At 43.2% G+C, this 24,103-nt stretch overlaps 1 protein-coding gene across 1 annotated transcript in view; it reads right to left on the bottom strand.

Moving 5' to 3' along the window:
* Nucleotides 1-13,759: 13,759 nt before the first annotated feature.
* The window catches only part of PUM3 (pumilio RNA binding family member 3), a 44,666-nt gene continuing 34,322 nt past the window's right edge, over nucleotides 13,760-24,103 (bottom strand). Inside the window, exons 15-18 of the mRNA XM_077908445.1 lie at nucleotides 22,093-22,315; nucleotides 20,221-20,308; nucleotides 17,787-17,877; nucleotides 13,760-14,047 (exon numbers count right to left, since the gene is read on the bottom strand). Coding sequence (XP_077764571.1) covers nucleotides 13,915-14,047; nucleotides 17,787-17,877; nucleotides 20,221-20,308; nucleotides 22,093-22,315 — 535 coding nt within the window. The 3' untranslated portion in view covers nucleotides 13,760-13,914. The remainder of the gene's footprint in view (nucleotides 14,048-17,786; nucleotides 17,878-20,220; nucleotides 20,309-22,092; nucleotides 22,316-24,103) is intronic.

The following is a 24,103-nucleotide window of genomic DNA, read 5'->3' on the forward strand; positions in this document are numbered from 1 at the left end:
AGGAAGGAGGTAACTGTTGTTAAATCACAGCCCAGGTCTTCATGTTGTTTTTGTATATGCCTAGCACATACTAGGTTCTCAGCACTCATTTGACGAATGAGTGGTACAGAAGCCCAAGATTCAATCTGCAATTCACCCCATCTCTCTGCTTCACTTTGAGTGGCTTTCTAATCATTTTGCTGCTCTTGATAACTTAGCAAAAAGAGCTAAAGTTAAATAAGGCATTGAACACCTCTTTAATAGAATACCCCCAAAATAGTAGTGGTTTAAAAAACAAAGGGTTTATTTCCCTAACGCATAAAACCCTGACTTTCAAAACATGGTCCTGGGACTAGCACGGTCCACATCACCTGGAAACTTGTTAAAAAATGAAGACTCTTAGGCTCCAAACTACACCTACTAAATCACAAATTCTGGGAGTGGGGCCCAGAAATCCATCTTAAATCATACAGGTGATTTGAGAACCCTGCCTTGATAAAAACAATTTGAGAATTGACAGTCCAAGGCTAGAATAACGACCCCACGAAGTTGTCAGGGACCCACCCAGGCTTTCTTCTGCTCACCGTTCCTCCACCCGAAGGGTACAAACCTTAGCCACACGATTCAGTGTGCCTGCTGGAGTTCTAGCCATCACATCCAAACTCGAAGTAGGATGGGGAAAAGACCAGAACAGGACACTCACCTTTAACAGGACCTTTTCTCACTAGCAAAAAACTTCTGAGACGAAGGCTAGAAATACTGTCTTCAATCTGGACACAGACCAGCTACCTAAAAATTGGGGTCATGTTTCTCAAGTATTAAGGAAACTAGTTGCTTCTGCCTTAATCACTCAACAACGGTAATAAGGAAAACCAGAACCTAAAGGAGTGCTTTCTACAAGTCCAGGCACTGTAATTCCACAGGGGATTACTGGTCTTTTTGTTGATGCAGGAGCTGGGGCTTGCAGCGGTGGTTTCACTCACTTGCTGTCACATAACTAGGGAGTGGTGGAGAACTCCACCCGAGGCAGTTTATCTGCAGCATGTGCTCTTCACCTCGAAGCTGTGCTGCTCTGATGAAAGTGTTGGTGGAGATGAAAGCAGAGCAGGGACTTATTTCCCATCCATTCCTCATTAGCAGGAATAACATAGCATGGGTTTTGCCAATACTTAATGAGGTTGAGCTTGCAAAGCAACCCTCACCCCACTGCAAATGGCTCATTTGTTCTTTTGAAGACGGCATTTTCAGTTCACTAGGACATGTCCGCAGTGAGGTCTGCACATGCAGCAGCTCAGGCTTAATGTGAAGGAGGATCCAGGGCTTGTGGGGCCTGTAGCTTATAAAATTTACTATCTCCCCTTAAGGTTATGAATATGAAATTAGGTAGCAGGCTTCAGAATGGCCAACAATCAAGGAACTCTGATACTTAAGGCCCCCTGACTTCACAGGAAATCTGTTTCCAGCCTTATGCTTCCTCTGGCGCTGCTAGCTGACCTCATGGGGCACGGAGGACACAGCCATGGGATGGCGAGTAGGCAACTGCCGACCATTTCATCTAGAATGACAATTACCAGTGATTTTCTCATTTTTTTATTAAGGATTATTTTAGGGAGACAGTGTGAGAGTGCAAGAGCACATGAGTAAGGGGGGTGACGAGGTGGGGAAAGAGGGAGAGTACCTTCAAGCAGACTCCCCACTAAGTGCAGAGCCCTATTTGCACTTGATCCCAGCACACCAAGATCATGACCTGAGCCAAACATCAAGAGTCAGACGCTTAACCGACTGAGCCACCCAGGTGTGCCACATTGTTTTATTTCTACCAATTAAACCATTACAAAAGGAAATCTTGCTCTAAACTTGAACACGGATATAAGTAAACAGAAGTCAGGCTGCCCTGATTGGAGCCCAGGCGGTTGGTCAGGAACCCCATCTGTTCCACCTACCTACCTCCACATTCCAGCTCCCAAGGCATTTCAGGGCACCCTGGGTCTTCAAGGATCCCATCAGAAAACCACCTCATCTCTTTAGAGCCCCTTCTTCTTGAGGGCAGAGGAGCAATCCAGAAAGTTTAAATGGCTCAGCCTGGGTCACACATCTGGTTGCTGGCAAGTTGGGGACCAGAATTTGTATCTGTCCAGAGATCTTTTCATTCTACCATAATAATCCTGATTCCTAGGCCAACCCTCAAAATCCAGGCACTGAGCTCTTATACCTTCTCTCAAATGCATCACTTATCATATAATAAAATCAAAGCACAAGGGGTTCCCTGCTTCTCTGGTGATGGAGAACAGCCCTCTCCCCAAGTAGTCCTGGTGGAGGAGGGCCAAGTACTTCTGCTGAAGTCCCTGAAGGCTAGTTTCCTGGACTGCTGGTCCTTTCTCCCCAGCACACCCAGGGGAAGGCAAGAGACAGGGAATGATACCAGTTGGCAGTTTTACAAGTGAGAGGGGAAAAGGCAGGAACCCCTGGGGTCATAGGAACATGAACTGTATTTATAAATGGCAGACAGAAGCTGTAATACCCTGAAGAAAAAAAAAAAAAAAAAAAAGATTTAAGGACATACCACATGCAGGCACCACAGAGATTTTTATCTTTGATTTTTATTCTGATGGACTTAAATATGGACTTCACACGTATCCTCTTCATTTGCTAGGATCTCAAGTCTTGCTGACTGCACTTCAGGTCTGGGCAGAACTTTGAGAAACAAACTCCTCCAGAGACATATTCCATTTGAAGTGGCTCGTTCCCACTGAGGGGTCACTGTACTTTCTGCCTACCTTGGTCTCACAGTAAACTTTCCTATCAAATGGCTGCTTTTTCTTTCACAGATTTTCTTGGCTCCAACACTTCTCAGGTGGGTCGGACTGCCTCACTTAGGACTTCTCAGCAAAAAGGGGAAATGGTCTTGTCAGGCCCTTCTTTTCTCAATTATCCAATCTTCCTTACAAATCCCAAGCTGGTGAAATCTTAATAGTTTTCTGTAACCACAAAGTGAAGCTCTAAAGCTTTCTTTAAAACAAATTACACTTAGAAGGCAATCTGAATCTAACAGCGTTCCATAGACTAGTGTGTGGTGACTGCAGCTGACAACAAAATCTTGAGCAGAAATGCAGGTACCTCCTGCTTTTCTCAAGTTTGAGTTACACCACTTCATTTTCCTGAAGGACTTACATCAGTACCTGTTTTTGCTAATTGAAATACAAAAGGGATATCCACTTTTCAGAAAGAAAGCCAAGGAGAAAAGCTCAGTATTTAGTGTGTGTTCTGCATGGAGCTTCTAGGGCAGCAGCAGGCACCCCAAGCAGGGACAGTGGCTCCACCAAGCTCTGTCCCCAGGAGCTACAACCAGCCTATCTCGGGGCAGGCCACCCTAGCTTTATACTGCGTCCAGAAGTGTATGTGCTTTATCTTGATCTAATTTGTGCATCCACTAGCAAGATAGGTCCTAAGGTTTCAGAAAAGCTCAAGAGATTACTTTTTGGGATCTGGGAACACACACACACAAAAAAAAAAAAAAAAAAAAAAAAAAAAAAAAAAAAATTCCCCACGTAATAATGGCTTTCTGTAGGTTACTATTTCAGTTTCCCAAAGTTTTTGCAGGGTTGCTTTACTTTCAGAGAGCACAAGAAACCTACAGTTCACTTCTCCCATATGGAAAGTAGCATCAGCTAGCTGATACCTTTTAGAAAGTGTGAATACATCTCCTAGCATTTTGAGTACCAAAAGGTTGCAAAATAACATAATTACATGTAAAGTGCCATACAGAAGAGAAACGAGTTCGTAATATCAAATGGATTTTCCTAAAATACGACTCTCCTACAAATATGTAATGCATTGAAAGTTGACAGAACTCATTCAAGAGGGGAAAAAAAAAAAAAGGATGGTAGAGCTATTTATATTGATGGGGCTCAGGACATACACAGCGAATACGAAAGCTTAAGGAATCTGAGGAACTGCAGGCGCAGGAGTGTCCTCTTCCTCATCTACCCTCATCTCCAAAATGGAGGGACGCCAAGAGAATTCTGAAGAAGGCATTGCGGTTCTCCTCAGTTTACTACACTCTTCCTTTGGTCCTATTTTCCCACAACTCTCTCCTCCATCAAATCTAGTATCAAAATGTTCAGGTTCAACTGCTTTGGGTCTTCGTTTCCTTAGGCTCCCGTGTCTTGCAGAACTTAAATAAATTTGCATGCCTTTCTCCTGTTAATCGGTCTCCTCCTACAGGAGCTCCCGCTTAGAACTTGGTTAGAGGAAATTATTTTCCTCCTCTAATACAAATGCATACATAAAACACACACATATATACGTACATGCATACATTCGATGAACGACCAGTAGAAAAGATGGCAAAGTCAGATCAACACGAACAGGGCAACAAAACAAATCTTGAGTGGTCTCCACTTTGGACAGAAATTGTTTGCAGCATGTTGATTTCTATTGTCTTATGAGTCACCTTTCCAGAATCTGAGCTCTGATTAATAATGGACTATATCAAAGTTACATCTCCCTAGGAAAGCCAGAAACTTCTGTGGTTTTGTAGATAAGGTTCTAGCATGTTGCTAAGTGTGGCAAATCTTTTTGCCCTATTTCTAGAATTTTGATAATGGAGTTTTTTGCTCTGCATACTGCAAGCCTGCGACTTGGTCACCAAACTAGGCAAAGAATGTCTCATGGGGGGAATCATAAACACCTACAGATTTACAGGCACCTTCAACAAGCACAATCTCATGCACATCTGACCCCAGCCCTCTGTGATTTTTCCGATATCATTCTTACTCTTACAGGTAAGAAAACAAAGGCTTATAAAGATTGTGCTTACCCACATTCTTGGTCAGAACCAGGACCCAGCCTCAAAGCCAGATCTTCTGAAACTAAACCCCAAGCACGTCTCTCTCTGGTACTGCCCGCAACATCCCCTCACACTTGTAGAGAATCTGGTTTTAAAGAGTCTTTGTAAATTGAGGGAACAGGAGGCAGGTGGCCTTGTTACAGGTGAGAGATACTGAGGACCCAGATCACCTCTCACACAGCAGGAGCCATACTGGGTCCAGGTGCTCTACATGGCACCCACCTAGAGTCAGCCACACTGTCCCCTGGTGCTGACCCACACTCCATCTCTAGATGCCAAGACTTTACGAGTTGAAATCCCCCCACTTCTCTGCTCTACCCAGGACTAGTGGCCCAGCTAGGGAACTTTAAATTACCCCTTTCTCCTTCCCCAAGAGAACACAGTTCCTTTCCAAGCTGTCTAGTCTTAGCCGCCTACTGGAGCAGGTTGATAGATTGGAAGGTGTTGTTCATACCAGGGTTGTTTGCATTTTCAAAGGAGCTGATGATGTGAGTTCCTTTGTTTTCACCCTCTGCCTAATATGTGGGCAGAAGAGAGAAGCGAGGGGCCTCCAAACCCTCTTACCCCAGGCGCTAGCTACAAATGGAACAACGGCTTACGCTTTCCTTTATTTTTTAAAAGATGTTCTTTATTTGAGACCGAGTGAGACAGTGCACATGAGCAGGGGGAGGGGCAGAGGGAGGAGAAGCAGACTCCCGCTGAGCAGGGAGCCCAATACAGGGACTCCATCCCAGGACCCTGGATCATGTGCCTTGCTGAAAGCAGATGCTTAACTAGCTGAGCCACCCAAGTACTCCCACCTTTGACTACTTTAAACATCACTGATGTTTTAAATTGTAAAATGTGAACCTAAAAACGGTAATGAATTCATGGAAGTTTCCATGTGACTTCTTAGCCAATATATACTCAAAAGTACAGGTTTGAATTTTGGGGCAAGGGTTGCTGAAATGTTTTATGTTGAAAATGTCAAAGATGGGAAATTTGATATACAAGTCATGACTTCCAGTCCTCACAGGGGCTCTTCCAGCAATCCCCAATGCCATGATTCTATCTGCCCGTGTGGAAGCCTGGCTCTGAGTGAGCCCCAGCTGTCTCAGGCCCAGCTGTAGGTCCTTTACCAAATGTAAGCTCATTTTCAGGACTGGCTTCAAGTTTGTGTATTTAAACATCTATCCTATTTCCCCATCCCTCCAGCCCCTCTTAATCACCATTCCACTCTTGTTTTTACAAGGTTGGCTTTGGCTGATTTCACATGTGATAGCATACAGTATTTGTTCTTTGCTGCCTGACATAATCTCATTTGGCATTAATGCTTTCAAGATCCATTCACATTGGGCACTTGGGTGGCTCAGTGGTTGAGCATCTGCCTTCGACTCAGGGCGTGATCCAGGGGTCAAGTCTCACATCAGGCTCCCCAGAGGGAGCCTGCTTCTCCCTGTGTCTCTGTCTCTCATGAATAAAAAAAACCTTAAAAAAAATCCATTTGCATTGTTGCAAATGGCAGGATTTTCTTCTTTCTGGTGGCTGAGTTATAGTCCAATGTGTGTATGTATGTATATATACACATCTTCTTTATGTATTGATGGACACTTAGTTGGTTTCTATGTCTTGGTTACTGCAAATAATGCTGCAATAAACTAAAATATGTGATTGGTATGGTGATTATGGGCAACAGTACTGTACTATAAACATTGAACTTGCTAAGAGATTAGGTATTTCTCGTTCACAAAAAAAGCAATTGTGTGACTGACAGACTCTGTTAGCTGATGCTACAATGGCATTCACATTGCAATATATAAAATCTATCAACCAACGTTTACACCTTAAACTTATACGATGCGACACGTCAATTATATCTCAACTTAAAAATTTAAACAAAAATGCTTTAGAGTAAAAAAAAAAAGCCCACATATATAAACTCATTTAATCCTCATACTGACATATGATATGTGCATTATCTTTTTATAAATGAAGAAACTGAGGCATATCGGCTATGTGTCTTTTCCAAGGAGGCCCAGTGTGGACCACCAGACTTCAAATCACAGTGTGGTCCTGGGCTGGGGCCCCTGGCACTCAGCCTCTCATTTTACTGGATTTTCATTTTCAGAAGGGGTGTGTTTTGTATGCAAACACAGAAGACCCCTCATCCTAATCCTGTTCACATTCAGGAGTCCAGCAATCAAAAGTTTGGAAGGAAGTGAAAAACTACTAAAGAAAAGTAAAGCAGACTTACACAGAGAAGAAAAGATGGAACACTGTGTTTTACCACCTGTAACAGGCCCTGACCATTATTTTATGTATCACTGAGAAAGCAACCTGCCTGTCAAAAAATGACCAGGCAAAGATGCTATCAACTCTAAGATGCACCTTTTTGGGTTTGTTTAACCGTGAAGAAAACTCCATTTTTAGAACTGTTGAAATAAGAGTATAAGATCCAGATAGGCAGCATCAGGCAGCAGATTGAGGAGCTTGAGATCCCAGGGGCAGGGGCAGCAGCTTCCACAGTTTCTCCCACAGAGGCCCAGGAAGCTCAAGGTTTGGTTTTACTCCCACCTCAGATTCTAATTAGATGCTACTTCATGACAGTATCAATACCCATCAACTAATCACTGGGCCTGAGGGAATGGTGGTGTGGATCATCTGCAACCAGTGGAGGCAGGTCATGATGGTTCACCCCAAACAGAGTGACCGTGAAATGTGGGAGGGGAGCCCCAGCGGTGCCAGACAAAAACATGTCCACCAGGTTGTTAACACAAGCAGACACAGTGGATTCCAACAGTTCGATATTTGGAACTAGACTTAGATATTAAGCAATAAAGATGTAGCAGAACAGTCGATTTGGCAAGAAAAATAAACCTGACCTTTCCTTTTCCCTCACATGCCTTTCTTGCTGTTATACACACTTCTTTAAAAAGCCTGGTCTGTCTGTCCACCACTGCACACTGTTGAATGTAACAGCGAGTCAAGCACATGTCTTTACTGGTAGGTGTATCAGTAAAAATACAAGTTCCAAATACAGGAGAACTTCTATCTAAAAGGCAAGTCTGTTTTCAAGCATCTGGAAGTCATTTAAAATATCTGAATTATTCATTATGCTTAATTATTGTCATCAAGAGCACACAGAGGATTCTCATAACCTTACCAGATTCTTATCACCTTTCATTCAAGTGGTCATCACCCAGCGGGGAGAACTAAGCACTAATTATTTTCCCTCAAGACATAATTAATTCCCCTCAGAACAAGAGAGCATGGACCAAAATTTCTCATTACCACATTTTTGCAGCTTTGTCCACTTAGATTTGGCAGTGGGCATGAATCCATGTTTAAAAATCGGATGATAAAACATTTTGATTCCAAACACTATTCCTTTATAGGAACAGGAATGGAAGGAGCATATCTTCCAAGGCACTATTTGGGGTACAAACATGTACACAGCCATTGATGTGTTTGCACACTTGGGAATGCAGAGCAGAGCAGCCATCTAGTTCCTGTTCAGAAAGGTCATGGGATCCAAATAGTAAGCTATATCTCCAGGGTAAGAATGTTCATTTAAAAGCCTTAACACCCCTGCACACACCCCCGCCCCCTCCGCACCTCCCCCTCCCCCCTGCACCGTCCGCCCCTCCCGCCGCCGCTTCACACAAAAAATAGAAAAATAAATAAATAAATGAATAAATAAATAAAAGCCTTAACAAAAAAATAAATAAAATAAAAGCCTTAACAGGGACCTTGGGTGGCTGAGCGGTTGAGCATCAGCCTTTGGCTCAGTGCATGATCACGGGTCCAGGGATCGAGTCCCGCATTGGGCTCCTTGCAGTGAGCTTGCTTCTCTGCCTCTCTATGTCTCTCATGAATAAATAAAAATCTTAAAAAATAATAATACAAATAAGTAAATAAAAGCCTTAACAATTCACGGGGTAGAAGGTTAGGGAATATGGGTCACTTTGGTGGTGGTGTTTTTAAATTGAGGCAAGAAACGATGGGTTCACTGGCTAGAGTGGCCGTAACAAATACCACAGACCGGGTTCCTTCAACAGAACTTTATCCCTTCCCAGTACCGGAGGCCAGAAGTCCAAGATCACAGAGTCAGCAAGGTGGATTCCATTCAGGAGCAGCTTCCCTCCTTGATTGGCGGACACCATCTTCTCGACCTTCATGTGGTCTTCTCTTTACGTGGGTTAGGTCCCTATCTTCTTGTAAGGACACCAGCCATACTGGGTTGGGGTTCACCCCTGTGACTTCCTTCTACCTGACTTACCTCTTTCAAGGTTGTGTCTCCAAATCGCACACATTCTGAGGCACTTGGGCCGGGGTTGGTGGCATAGGTAGGATTCCCACACAGAAACTCAAAGGGGCAGGATTCAGCCTGTACCAGGTGCAGATTATTGTAAACTCAGTTTCCTTAGGGTAAGCAGTACCAGAAGTGAGAAAAGAACTCAAGCAGCAGATTTCCATTTGTTGAGTTCATTAGTTTTGGTACAGAATGTTTATGGTTAGTGGCTCAGTATTAACTGCTTTGAGACCTTGTGCCCTCTTCTAAAAATACAAACACACCCTCATCTTTCCAAGACCTAAGTGATAAACCTGCTATAATTAAGGCATAATCTTTACGAAACTTCTTTGAAAACAGTAACACAAGTGACATCTCATGTAAGAGCCAATCTTCTGAGAGTAAGCATGCAGGAAGCCATTTCCTGCAAGGGTCTTTATACCATTATGCAAACACACAGCACCCCAGGCTTAAAAGGAAAACAAGATTCTTTCTTCCTTGTAGGCAACATCTGATCCCAGGGAAAAGCATGGGGTTGGTGCAATCTGAAAACTGCAAATAAGCTGTATTTTGAAATTAAAGACATTTGCAAATCAAGCTCTTCCATGGGAAATAAATCCTCCAGCCAGCCCGGTTGTCTTCAGTTTGGTTAAAGCCATGTGTAAATTTCTGCTAATAATAAAAATGGTACAAACTCATAAGAACAAAGTAAATGAGAGAAAAAGCTATCAGTGAGTGAGCACTAGCAACAAATCATCTGGAAGAACAGAAAGCAGTGAAGAAGCAGGGCGGAGAAAGGTGAATGCCAAGTGCATGCAGAGGAACAAGAGAGTTCTCAGCAGGATATATACAAAATGCCAGCAGTTTGAGGTTCTAGGTATTGGGGAAAGGCCTGGGATGAGAAACAGGAGGACTGCCCGAAACTGGTTTATCACTCAGTATCCTGCCAGAAGGCCGACAGTGTATTTTCTGGACTTGCGTTTGTTCATTCCTCCAGATTAGGGGCCCCAGGACAAGACAGCACGAGGGAGAGGCATTCTCCTCACTCTAAGTAAGTGGATTAATTCAAATCTGAGCACAGAGTGCTGAGCAACTAGAATACTGGCTGCCAGGTGGATTTCTCTCCAGAGGCACAAAGGGGCCCCATAGGAAAGACCTACAGATGTCGACATCTGGAGGACTTCAGTGAAACAGCCGCTTCCACACCTGTGCAGTGAACCCCCAGCAGGAGAGCACAGGCCTGCCCCTTTCTCATCGGTTTCCAGTGTCTGAACTGGAGAGAGAGCCAAAGATCTCTCCAGCAAAGCCTCAAACATCGGCGAGAGACCAATATACACAAAAGAGCAGATAACAGAAAAGAGACAAAGTAAAACAAAACAAAGTTAAAATAAACATAAAACACTTCCCGAGACATAAGAGAGTTCATCCAAAGCACTAAAAGATAGGACACTTCAGTGGGAGGGCTGGCAGAGGAAGGAGAGGAAATATATCTCATTTCTGGGCAAAGCAAAAAGCCAAAGAAATGAAAATTAGAGGATCAAACCAGCATTCATAATCGGAGTTAACAGGAGTTCCAAAGAAAAAAGAAAAAACAAAGTCAGAGGAACAATGCAAACACAACTCCCAGAATGGAAGAGTTATGTTTTCTAAAACATTTCCAAGTGTCCAGCATGAAGCATGGAAAATAGATACGTGTCATATACCAATGCACAATCTTCTGCAAGATAAGGCTACTGGGGAATAAGAAACCTTCCTGAGAAGCCCTGCCCCCGCAAAAGGCCACATATATAATAGACTGAGAATGAAGATGGCATTCAGCTTCCATAGCAAGTCTACATCAAAGAAAATATTGACCAGTGTTCTTAAAATTCTGAGGCAGAAGTAATTTCAAACTAGAATTCTATATCCAGCTAAGTACCCAGGTATGAAAGGGAATGAATGAAGACATTCAGATTTTAAAAATGTTATCTCATCTGCATTCTTTCATAGGAAGTCGTCAGAGATTTTGTCTCTTTCAAGAAGGTGTTAAGTAAGAAAAAGAAACACATGGGACCCTGGAAGCAGGCCTTCAGTAGGAGGAATAGTGGAAAGGCCCAGGATGATGACAGTGGTTGTACAGCAATTCCTTAGGCCCCCCAAAAAGCCAGCTGGCTTCTAGAGGGGTGTCTAAGGGAAAAACAAGAATGCCAGCCAATTCAATGTGTTGGTATGGAAATATTCAAAGAAAGGTCTGCACACTTCTAGCTGCAAGTTTCTGAAGATCCAATTCAAAAGGCCCGATAAAGGGTCACGTTGCATAACCACATGACCAGCAGCAGGGCAGCTCTAGGCACTGACGGATCCTGCAGCTTACCTTCCCACCTCCGGCTCCGCCACCACCAGCATGCTATCTTCTACCCTGGCTGCAAGGCAATGCACCAACTTGCAGTATCCAGTCTGCACACCCAAGGTTGGCTGGCAGGCCAGGGACTCTGCCTTGGGGGTCTACAGTCTAAGAAACCTTTCCCAGGAACACCACCTCCAATGGTCCCTGGCCAGGCTCCTTAGAATCCACCAACAACTTAAGGCACGGGCTCCCTGGGATGAGTTTACACCAGAGTTCTTTAAGGCAAGAGCCACTGGAGAAGTGTGTGCATGGCCGGGTGGAGTGGTGGATGAAGCTGGTAAAACCTCAGCACTTCCAGGACCACACATGGCATACTGGGTGGGAGACACTGAATCCCATGGGTCAGGGCCCCAGAGCCCCAGGGAAAGGCATGGACACTGGAATAACAGGGGCATCTTGCCCAGCTGAAAAAGAGACAAAAATGGAACCTGCTAGAGAAGTTGAGGCAATTCTAACAAAAAGTTTGGGGAAAAGCGATGACAAGAATGTAGAAAAATAAGCAAATGAAAATTAATGAAGCAACAATTAATTCCAGGAAAATAAAATGGTATGGGAAATACAAGGAAAGTTTACGGCTTACGTCAATGATTAACAACTTATGTCAACGTCATTAGGTAGGCCCTGAACACTGATTTACCAAAAATGATGCAGTTCTGGGGCACCTGGGTGGTAGTTGAACATCTGCTTTTGGCTCAGGTCGTGATCCCGGCGTCCTGGGACAGAGTCCCACATCGGGGTCCCCGCAGGAAGCCTGCTTCTCCCTCTGCCTATGTCTCTGCCTCCCTGAGTCTTTCATGAAAAAATAAATAAAATCTTAAAAAAAAAAAAAACCAGGACCCTGAGATCATGACCTGAGCCAAAGTCAGATATTCAATTGATTGAGCCACCCAGGTGCCCAGTGTCATGAAAAGTCTTAATCTAGATTTTCCTATAACAGGAAGTCAGAAGAAAATGCCTACAATAAAGCAAATAAAACCCACAACAAAAACCCAAATCTGCATTACAAACTTAGCAGAGCTGAAAAGAACTGGAGATCTGTTGCTTCTGGGCAGGGCAAAGCAGAGGTGCAGAAAAGCGGGCCAGAGGAAGGGCTGCTGCTTTGGTTTGGCTCTAATTTTCAAATGATACATGGTACTTTGGAGACAGAACAAACAGCAGGGCTTTTTCTGCTCTCTGAACGCACTCTTTTTGTGGCAATCACATTTGCAATGTACTTGCCAAACAAAAGAAAGCTCTGATGTTGCCTTTTACCCATTCATCTCCTCACCCATCCCACCTCCACCTGAGACCCAGCAGGATGACCAATGCCAAAGGCCAGTTACAGGTATCAGCTCTTCTGCTTCCTGGGTAGGGCTCAGTGTTTTCAGCAAGACGGAGGTGGGTGGCATGCTGGTGTCCTGTATGCTGGCGGTCGTCTTGGACCGCCTCAGTCTGGTCAGATAAGGCACAGCCATTCTCCAGCAGGTGTAATGCAGGGACTGGCTTGGGGGGATGTCCTGTACTGCAGGCTGCTTACAGAAAGCCCCAAGGCTTGGTATCCAAAGCAGGCAGAGCTACAGGAGCCCTAAGGAGTCTACCAACCCTTCCATACTGGGTTGCTAACCACCAAGCAGTTTTAAAATTCAAACATCCTACTCACACTTAAATTTAAACTTCTACACTGTTAACAAATTGGCATCTCCTTTCCTCTAACGCAAACCTTGTAAAGGCTTCAACTATTTAAGGGAAAATCTCAAGGGAGAAAGTCTTATCACAAGGAACTATTTACTTGGAAATTCTGGCTCCAAAGATACGGAGATTCTCCCAATGACCTTGACCTGACACCTCTACCACGGTGATGCCCTCATTCCTGTAGCACATTCCCCCCTTGGAGCCTTCTGTTTCGAGTCCCTTTCAAACAAAATCTAACCGGGAACCCAATCCCTAAGACAGCTGCTCTTGCTATAGGGTATTCCCTCTCAAGGCTTCCAGAAGTTCCCCCAAAGCAATTCACTTTCTGCTCCCTTCTCCCACCAGACTCCCCTGGGTTCCTTTTTTTCTTTGCCCTGCCTTCCTTCACAGTCCCCTAACCCTACCTCCTCTGTGAAGCCTTCTCAGACTACTGCTTCTGGTGACGTCTTCTCCCTTGAATCAACTCATGCTCCTACCTGCTATGTATCTGGTTGGTTCCACTGTCTAGGACGGTTAAACCTCTCACGTTACCGCCTCACATTTCATTTGCTCAGTAGTATGATAGAGGAGTTGGCTGGGATTAAAAAAAAAAAGAGAGAGAGACCATTTTTAGAAAATGTTTTATAAATAGACTCTTATACAAAGAAGAAGCACGTACTGAGCACCCAGATTCCCAGAAAGGTGGACCCAAGCCCTTCTTTTCCACCCTGGGAAAAGAGAAGAGGAAAAATGATTCTATCTTGTTCTTAACTGTGTCCACTATGCCGCCAGTTTTTCAAGTAGCATTTCTATTCCTTTGCTGGTGTTTTTGTTTTTTTCCAGTGTGGGAATGAGGCCTTTCAGTCCAGCCTTGATTTTGTGTGCAACTTCGTGATCAGAACTCTGGAGAAGGCTGAAGAGAGAAGACACAGATTAACAAACAAAAAAGTCGTCTTTCATAAAAACCCCTAATCATCTGCAATTACTTTTGCCACGCAAGGTATATAAACGATTCATTGATTTGTGAGGCAAGTCCTATAATTATAAATACATCTTTTAAATTGACCAGATGAATGAATGGGGGCTGGGAGCCTATATTGTGAAACCACATCAACAGAAAACATTCTATAATCTTGCTGGGAGAGTCACTCCAAGGCAGGAGCAACTCACCACCATAAAGATTTGGGCCTACATTCGCTGTGATTATCCCAGGATTAATACCCCATCTTAAAAATATTTACTGCGTGTATTCTATCTTCCCTTCCCCACCCGGATAAACTCAGGAACAGAAATGTGTTTTATTTCTTTATCTTGCGGCACCACATGTGCAGAGCAGATGGCCAAGAAGTGCTGAGTGACCGAATTAGCACAAAGTGTATGGGTGCAGGGAGGAAAGGTGGAGGGACCGCCAGAGAGGTAGGAAGGCAGGCCCATTCTATTCTGTAGCTAAAACATGTGAAGGGTTGAGGAGCTTTACCTTGGAGCTTCACAGCCTAGATGTGAAATCCACCTCTGCCACTCAGTGACAGTACAACCAGGAGCAAGTTATTTAAATTCTCTAAGACTATTTCCTGACCTATGAATGGGATCAACAACACAATCCACCTTCTACCTCAGAGAGATTTTGTGAAGCTCAAATGATCTTGTACCTGGAGCACCCAGAGCCTGACCCTTGGTAAGCACTTAATAAACAAGAGCCATTAAAACAGCAAACAAGTCTACTCTGCTTTCTGAAACTTTGAAGTGCTCTATCACCGCAAGTGAATGGAATCCTGGAGGCTGGTTAACAGGGAGGCCGCTTTCTCTTCAAGCAGGGGCTAGGACACAGGCATCTGACCACAGAATGCCAGGGCTCAATCTCCTGGTTTCCCTCTTCTTCCTGACCACATTTTCATGCTGACCTCTGAAACACATCCTAAAAACATTTCACTTGACATTTCCCAAAGTCCCCTGGTCCTCAGAACTTCCATCATGTGGGTAAAGAGGAGGGTTAAGTTAACAGCACCAAGCAGCATCCTGCTGTTTGCAGGAGACAAGCAACAAGTATAGCTCGCCACATGCAAAGCTGAGAAAGTTGAAAAGTGCGCCTCTTAATGGATTTGTGACTCACCAGGTAGTTTTTATTTTCTAAACTGGCTAGGCACATAGTCACATAATGCACAGTAGTAATAAAAGTTTTAGTTGCTGAACACACCCACTGGACATAATGCGAAGCACTGTATATATGCCATTTCATGTAGTCTCCATAACAACCTGTGATTATCATGAATCCAATTTTACAACCAAGATACTAAGCTTCAGAGAAGCTGAATAATTTGCCCACAACTACACAGTGAGCTGGGACTGGAACCCAGAAGTGTGCCTAGAGCTCATGATGATCTAAATGCTACAGAATTCTGCTTCCCCGAGTCATTTTTCAGACTGCATACAAGGTTGAAACTCTTTTTTCACCCAGGACGCCTTTTCACTTATTGTAAAAAGGACTCAGGGGGAAAAAAACACTGCACGAGTTTGAAGTAAAATATAAACAAGCAGAGAATTTTACCAAACAAGTCAAGCACATGACAATATTCTAAAACCACAAAAAACTGATTATTGTGTTCATCAATTATTAGGTCATTTGTAGTTCAACTTCCCTTTAGAACCTCAAACATTTTATGTGCTAGTAGCGTTTCATAATAAACCTGTAGTACAATTCTAATGTTTGAAATCTACCTAAGTGGAGCTATGATCGATGAGCAATCTTTACAAATTAATTGTATGGCATGGCTGAATTTTTAGTTAATTGACTGTTAATGAAAAGGATATGTCAGTAGTATGTGTTAACACTCTAGATGCCTGGTAAAGAAATTCATGTGAAAAAAGGCCCTGCTTCAGCTAAAGGATTCTGGTTATTCACCATCGACTGGAAAATTAATTTTAATGAGAAATGAATAAAATTATCTGCACTAGCCACATATTTGGAGATCCTGATCTAAGGAAGAAATGAATGCCCATAAGGAGTGTGTCTGTGAGTATATGTGTTCCAAGTCAAATTATATACTGAATGAAGACTTGCAACATTTACAAACAATGTAGATTATACCGCATGGTATGTCGCACTGTGAAACACTGGGAAATTCACATTTAAGACTGATATCTCTTTTTCCAAACCTTGGTAACACAGCAGGGAGAAAAGCAAATCAACAGGGATTGCTGCACAACAACAAACAAATCTATTTTAAATGGATGCTGTTAATAGAAGGGTTTCACATCCATGGAAGTTGAAGTCTCAATGACCTGTGAATTATAAACTTGACATAACTCTGGAGAACAATATACCAGTGGAGCTCACGCCTCGATTCACAAATCATCAGTTTTCTACCATTTTAATTAGAAATAAACAATTAGCATGCAGACTTCACTAGCAAATGCCTCCAGAATCCTTTTAGGAATATTTGGATATCAGTTAAGAAAACTGCATGTAAAGTTAGTCATGATTTAAAAAAGCAATTTTGTCACAGTTTTAAGAAGGACAGGGCTAATCCATCAAAAACACAATTATAATTTTGATCAAAGCCATAAATGTGGTGAGATCATCAAATGATACACATACTGTATGATCTCTCTTAAATGTGGAGTCTTTTGTTTTTTAAAAACGATTTTTGGGCAGCCTGGGTGGCTCAGCGGTTTAGCGCCTGCCTTCAGCCCAGGGCCTGATCCTGGAGTCCTGGAATTGAGTCCCATGTCGAGCTCCCTGCATGGAGCCTGCTTCTCCCTCTGCCTGTCTCTGCCTCTCTCTCTCTCTGTGTCTCATGAATAAATAAAATCTTCAAAAAAAAAAAAAATTTTTTTGTTTGAGAGAGAGCACGCACCTGTGCATTCACACCTGCAAGGGCAGGGTTGGGGGAGGGGGGGAGAGGGAGAAGCAGACTTCCCACTGAGCAGGGAGCCTGACAGACTTGGGGCTGAATCCCAGGACCAGGAGATCATGACTTGAGCTAAAGGCAGGAACTTAACCCAACTGAGCCACCCAGGTGCCCCTTATATGTGGAATCTAATGAAAAACAAAAAGTCCCCCAAACCAACCAAACTCAGAAATACAGAGAACTGAAGCAGGAAGTACGTGTTTGGGGGAGGCTGGGGAGGGTAGAGGAGTGAATAGGGATAAAGGAGACCAAAAGGTAAAAAATATATAAGAATAATAAAGTTTTAAAGAGAAAAAAAACAAGTGATGTGGTCTCTTCTGCATCTCTCAGGATGGTGGAAATGGGTTACAATAGGCTTATAGGAGTGAGGACCATGTTAGGAGTTGTGATATTAGCTGAACTAATGACTTGTTTATGGCTTGTCATTTCATAATGTGTATTTTAAGCCAACAAATGCTAAATACCAATAGGTGAACTAGTTATTATAGATCTTTTTTTGAGATAAGTAATAATGACAAAAATAAAGCTCCAGAATGCATATATACTTGGCAAATCCTATGAATGACATAATTAATAATAACTGGGTGTGGGAGGGTTCCATAATTTGGGGAACAAAGAAAGAGGTAGCGAAAGGGATTTCTACAAATTAATCAGATATATGGAGAAAGAAGGTGAAGCAAGTATCTTCTGGGTGAATAGGCATCAGGAGGAGGCCCTGTGCAGAGAGGTGCCCATGATACGTACCTAGAAAGAAGAATGGCACCTCGGTTTACACTAGCCCAGGACTTCAAGTTCTTCATTCCAACATGCTCTATAAGTGTTTTTGCAAAACAACCTGAAACATAGACAATCTCAGTAAACATTATACAAGAGTTAAACTCATCTCCTTCCCTACTGCCCTTAAATCTGTAAGTATGTTTTAATAAAAAGAGTTCTCACTCAATCTCCCTTAACACTAAAAGTTCCAGCTCCAATTTATTTAATGTGTTTTAAATATAGCCATTTATTTCAACTCTGGTCCAAGTTTAGCAGTAATTACTCAAGACAAACAATGAATTCTTATAAAATGCTTGCTTGCTTGTGTTTGCATGTCTTTGTAGTCTTTAATGATTTAACCCTGACCTGAAAGGTATTCAGGAAGTAAATGTTTGATAGTAGCACCTCATGCTTGGATGAAATCAAGTTCTCCCTTGTGGAAAATGCTCACTTGGAAGGTGCCATGAGTACAACCAATGGTCAGGTGACTGTTTTGGCTGACACTTGGTAATTTCTCTCCACAAAGCTAGACTTTCATCCATCAAAAATATTATTCATCTTTTGTTATTATTACATTTGTTATTATCAGATTCCCAAGTTCCTGGTATATTTTATTCGCTGAGACAGCTAAGTGAACTAATTCTTGGCAAAGGAGAAACTCTGAAAGCTATGATTTGGAGCAGATGGAAGTATGGACAACCTATCTTGAAGGCAGTATCTTGGGTCGGTAGTATGTATAATTCATCCAAAGATCCCCAAGTGTGAGGACCTTTTAAAAACCAAGAGCCCTATGCTATTTAGCTCTTCATGGCACATGTGAAGTCAAGACTGTAATCATCTCATGAGGGAGACAGCATTTTTCCAAAGGTGAGCACAACCCAGGACAGTATTTCCTGTCCTGGGCCCTCTTCTAGAATGCTGCACACCCCCCACCCCCACCTGGAGGTAGAATCAATGTCTTCTTTTGAGTTCTGGTGGGCCTTTGTGACGGACTTAGCCAAGAGAGTTACATTCCATCACTTCTAAGGCTAAATCATAAAAGTACCATGCACCTGCTTTCTTCTCTTAAAACACAATCACCATGTTGGAAGGAAGCCCAAGCAGTCCAGAGAGTGGGACTGAGGCTGCTGGACTTAGCCAGTGCCAGCCATCATCCAGGTGGACACTGAGCCCAAGCAAGGCAGCCCCAGATAATTACAAGCAGAGCAAAACCAAGCTCCACCAAACCCTGACCTGATGTTGAGAACTACCAAGCTCTGAAACAGCTTGTTACACAGCAACAGATAACCAAGACAGTTACACCCATACTGATTTGGCGCTACATGAATAGGATTTACATGTCAGGTCCCTACAAGCATTTTAGGGCTGTCAGTGTAATTGAATTAAGGAAAAATATCACTAGAAAATTCTTTGGATTTTGAAAGCAAGCCAGAGAGCTTTTCTGACACAAACTCAGCTCGACTGTGCACCAACTTCTTAGTATAAGATTATTCAATACGTTATTTTTCTTCAAAATTTGTTACAAGAAGCTTTCTCCTTTATTATAAAGTGTGCGGTGATATACAGCCTCAAGTCTCTACTCTTAAAGGCACAGTGAGAAGTGACAGCTCAAGTGCCCCATTGATGGCCTCACTAGCCATTAGAACTGCAACTTGCCTCAAGACATAAATTCAAGATCTGTCATTTTTTTCAGACACAGTGACAGAAAGCCCAAACTGTTCCAACTCAATGTGGGGGAAATCTCCTTAGTGGCTAAAATACTGGATGGAGCTCAAATTTAGTAACAGAAAGTCTGGTCAAAGGCAGGACCAAGAAAGGAATGGTACACAAGTTTTTAATTAGATTAAAAGATGCTGTCATTCTCTTGAAAGCGGAGTTTCCACAGAGCAGCTGTGAGGGTTGTTTCAACACTTTGTGTTTCAACACTTTGTGAAAATCACAAAGGCCAAGGACTAGCTTGCTCTGTGGTCACATGTATTTCAATGCTAAATAGGTATTAGTTCCAAATTCTCATGAGGTTAATTTTGTTTATCCTTTCCTCCAAACTAGAAATAAATATCTTGCTTTTCAATTGGGGTAGTGACAATCACGAATGTCTCCCTGCCCCAACTCTCATTCCCCTAAAGGAACAGAATAGCATTTTAGGGCCCTGACCACGCCAGGTCTGAAGTCTACGGTAGCTAGGGAGGAGAGGAAATGAGGGAGGGTGGGGAAGAGAAAGGAAATTAAAGGACGCCAGGACATAAATTTTCAGCATTTACTAAAGCATTACTTGCAAGCACTAAATCATTTCTTGTCCATAGACACTATTTCTGAACACTCAACAAATTTCATGTGACCATAAATGGCAGGCATACAGTTCAGGGATGGGAAGGGTTTAGGAAATTTCACTGAAGATATAAGTTCATGTTTTATAGCCTACCTTCTCTTCCACTTTCCTTCATCTTCTCATCTTGTTCTATCAACCACTTCAGAACTAGGTGTCCTGCGGGATGTTCTGCTATGTGAAGCTATAAGGAAAACAAAAAGCTGTTTTCAGCCATGCCCTGGCCTACTATCTGTTCTCTGACACACACAGGTAAGGATGCAAGTGGAAGTCCCATGATGCTTAGGAGGTCTTTACTGAGCATGACCATGAATACCTGGAGAGACCAGCGATCTAGTCCAAGCCCTAGGCTTAAATTAGGATGTATATTCAAGGCAGCCACTAAAAAGCACTCAGGCTCAGCTTCAGGAGCTCCCAGCTGAACAGCACCAGCACAGTGCTCATCTCAACATCATGATCACCACTGTTCAGGATGCAACATGCAGTTCTGAGGTGCACGTAAACTTATGGGACACAACGTTACAGCAGAAACACTGAAAGCTGGTGCTGAATGATGTTTAAATATTAACTGGTCCCACATACGTAGGAGCTCTCTACCTAATGAGCATGGGAGACAACAGGCTCAATCTCTTAAGGAGAAAACTCGTTATGTGTACATCTTCCCAGTTTGACAATCTGCTCTGCTCTCGGAGTCAGGGTTCAGGGCTTCTTTAAGATCCATGGCCCCATCAGCAAACAGTAGGCTCCACACACACACCTGCTCATCAAGAACTTAGTGTAGGACAAAGCCCCTGCACGGTCTGCCTTCTGCCTTCCTCTTCCCTCTGCTAACTTATCTCCCACCTTCAACCCGAGCCTTCTGTTCTCAAACAAGCCGAGCTTCCTTCTTCCTTCAGACTGCTGCACGTGCTCTTCCCTCTGCCTACAATCTTTTTTCTGCCACTCTTTATTAAGCTACAATTCACTGGTCTAGATGTTGCTTTCACTGCCTCAGGGAAGCCTTCCTGGGGACACGCTGGCTCCCATTTTTCTGACAGTCCCACAGAACCCATAGGTTTCCCTCACAGCACTTATCTCAGTCCTCACTTAGGTCATTATCTGTGCACATCTTCATTTAAATAACGTGCTCAAATAAAACAGTAAGCTCTTGGGAGGGGGCGGGGAGAGCGGTGCTGACCACTGCCTCACACAAATCAGGTGCATGAAATCAATGAACTTAAGATGTAAGGCAGAGTTACTCAAAGGCCAAATAACATAGGCAGTAGATATCAGAAAGAGCAGACTTTTTTTTTTTTTAATTTATTTATGAGAGAGAGAGAGAGAGAGAGAGCGGGGCAGATACACAGGCAGAGGGAGAAGCAGGCTCCATGCCAGGAGCGCGATGCAGGACTTGATCCTGGGACTCCAGGATTGCGCCCTGGGCCAAAGGCAGGCGCCAAACCGCTGAGCCCCCAGGGATGCCCAAGAGCAGACTTTCTTAATGTGAGGGAATTGGGGGAAGACTTTGATGAGAAGGATTCTGGGGAGCTTGTAGGATGAGTGAGGCCTTCTATAGTGACAGCACAGCAAAATGGAGACACAGGTAGCATCCAGGCTGAGGAAAGACACGTGCAAATGCAGAGAGGCGCCAAAATCCAAAGCAAATTCAAAACATATTTAAGAGCACGTGCTCTTCCCTCTGCCTATTTCTGCTATGCTAGAAAGGCAGCCTGGGGCCAACTATGGACAACAGAGAGCCACATTAAGAAGATTCTGTTTTTCCTCTGTAGGCAATATGAAGTCACAGGATGATTCTGAGAAAGATGGTGTGGTAATGGCACCAGATTTTGAATTCACAATGATCAGATGTGCTGTAAGGATGGGGTGAGTTCAGACAACAAGCATTAAAATTCTCTTGAAAGCAATGTTCTCAGTGCCTGGGGTTTCTGCGACACTGCCATTTTCCACCTGTCTTGCAACAGCCATTACCTCTCCGTCCTTGCCTCCAGGATGTAGCTCTGTCGCTGCCAAGCTGGCAATGGCATCCATGGCAGGCTGAACGTCTCCAATGGCAGCTCCCAGAATGTCAGATACCAACACACATGCAGACTTATCTAATACTACTTCTTGGGCATGTCCTTGCAAGTAGCTTAACAAAGCTGGAGAGATGGATTCTAAGAGCTCTCGTCGGCGGATCGCTGTATCTTTCTTACTGTCGGAACACAGTGAATGAAGCATTAAGGTCAGATGAATGGCAAAAGAAATACAGTGATCTTATTATCACAAAAACCTCTAAGGGCCTCAAACAGTCTTTGTCAAATTTACTGCACTTGTCTATCTCTATTGTGGGTGCAGGTAATAAGCAATTTAAGGATGGGATATCGGTCTTTCATCTTTGTGCCCCCAGCATCTGAACAGTGCCTGGCACAGAACAAGCACTTAATAAGTGACCTTTGCCTTGTGTAATACCAAAACAGCCCAAACCAATCCAAAACCCAAACAAGAGCAACAATAAATTATAAGACAGAATTAGACCACTTAATGGCCTCTACTCTCTAGAATACTTCATTATGTGATGCTAAAGTGAAACCAACTTCCAGGGAGGATGGCAGAGTAGGGGACCTCAGGATTACCTCCTCGCATGGATACAACTAGGTAACACCCACATCAGTGTAAATAACCCAGAGAATGACCACAGGACTGGCAAAACAGAGTCTCCAGAACTAAATATAGAGAAGAGGCCACATTGAAGAGGGTAGGAAGGATGGAGACATGTTGGGAGCCAAAAGGACCTCTGGGACTGTCCACAGGAGGGAGGGATGCAGTGGGCATGGAGAAGGGAGGGAAAGAGTCCTCAAGCCTGCATCTCATGCACAGGGTACCTATAAGGGGAAGGCAAGTCCCCATAACATTTGGCTTTGAAATTCATCAGGGAATGATTTCATGAGTTCTTATAATCCATAGGGCTTAACACCTGGAACTTGAACAACACTCTCCACCTGATTTAACCAAATAGCGTGCCCCACCCCTGAGCATGTCTGCCAACATACTCCCCCCAGCTAGGCCTCAGCTCCAGGGCCCCTCCCAAAGTAGATCAGCATAAACCTTGCTAACGCTACAGCTCCACACCACATTCTTTTACAGACCTCCCTCCTCCAAACGCCCTTGGCCAGAGATCATCCAAAGCTGTGTCACAAGCTGTGGCAGTGTGCAAGCAGCCCTCACAGGGGCCAGGGCCAGCACCATTCCAAAGCAGAACATCCATTCATGATAAAAACCATCAATAAAGTAGGTTTAGAGGGAATATACCTCAACACATAATAAAGCCCACAGATGAAAAACCCATAGCTAACATCATATTCAATGATGAGAACCTGAGAGCTTTCCCCTAAGATCAGGAATAAGACAAAGATGTCTACCCTCACCACTTTTATTATTCAACAGAGTACTGGAAGTCCTAGTCTCAACAATCAGACAACATAAAGAAATAAAAGGAATCCAATTTTAGTATATGTGCTGCTGAAGCAAGCACAGAAATAAAAGGAATCCAAATCAGTAAGGAAGAAGTAAAACTTTCACTACTTGCAGATGACATGATACTACACAGTAAACCCTAAAGACTCTAACAAAAAACTACCATAACTGATACATGAATTCAGAAAGGCTGCAGGATACAAAATCAATATAAAGAAATCTGTTGCATTTCTATACACTAATAATGAAGTAGCAGAAACATTAATTCCATTTACAACTGCACCAAAAAAAGGAAAATATCTAGGAATTAACTTAAACAAGGAGGTGAAAGACCTATACTCTGAACCTATAAAACACTGATGAAAGAAACTGAAGATAACACAAATAAATGGAAAGATACCCACGCTCATGGACTGGAAGAGCAAATATTGTTAAAATATTCATATACTACCCAAAGCAATCTACAGATTAAATGCAATCCCGATCAAAATAATACTCCTTCCCCGAACTTGAACAAATAATCCTA

Source organism: Canis aureus, chromosome 1 (assembly GCF_053574225.1).
Source record: "Canis aureus isolate CA01 chromosome 1, VMU_Caureus_v.1.0, whole genome shotgun sequence".
NCBI lineage: Eukaryota > Metazoa > Chordata > Mammalia > Carnivora > Canidae > Canis > Canis aureus.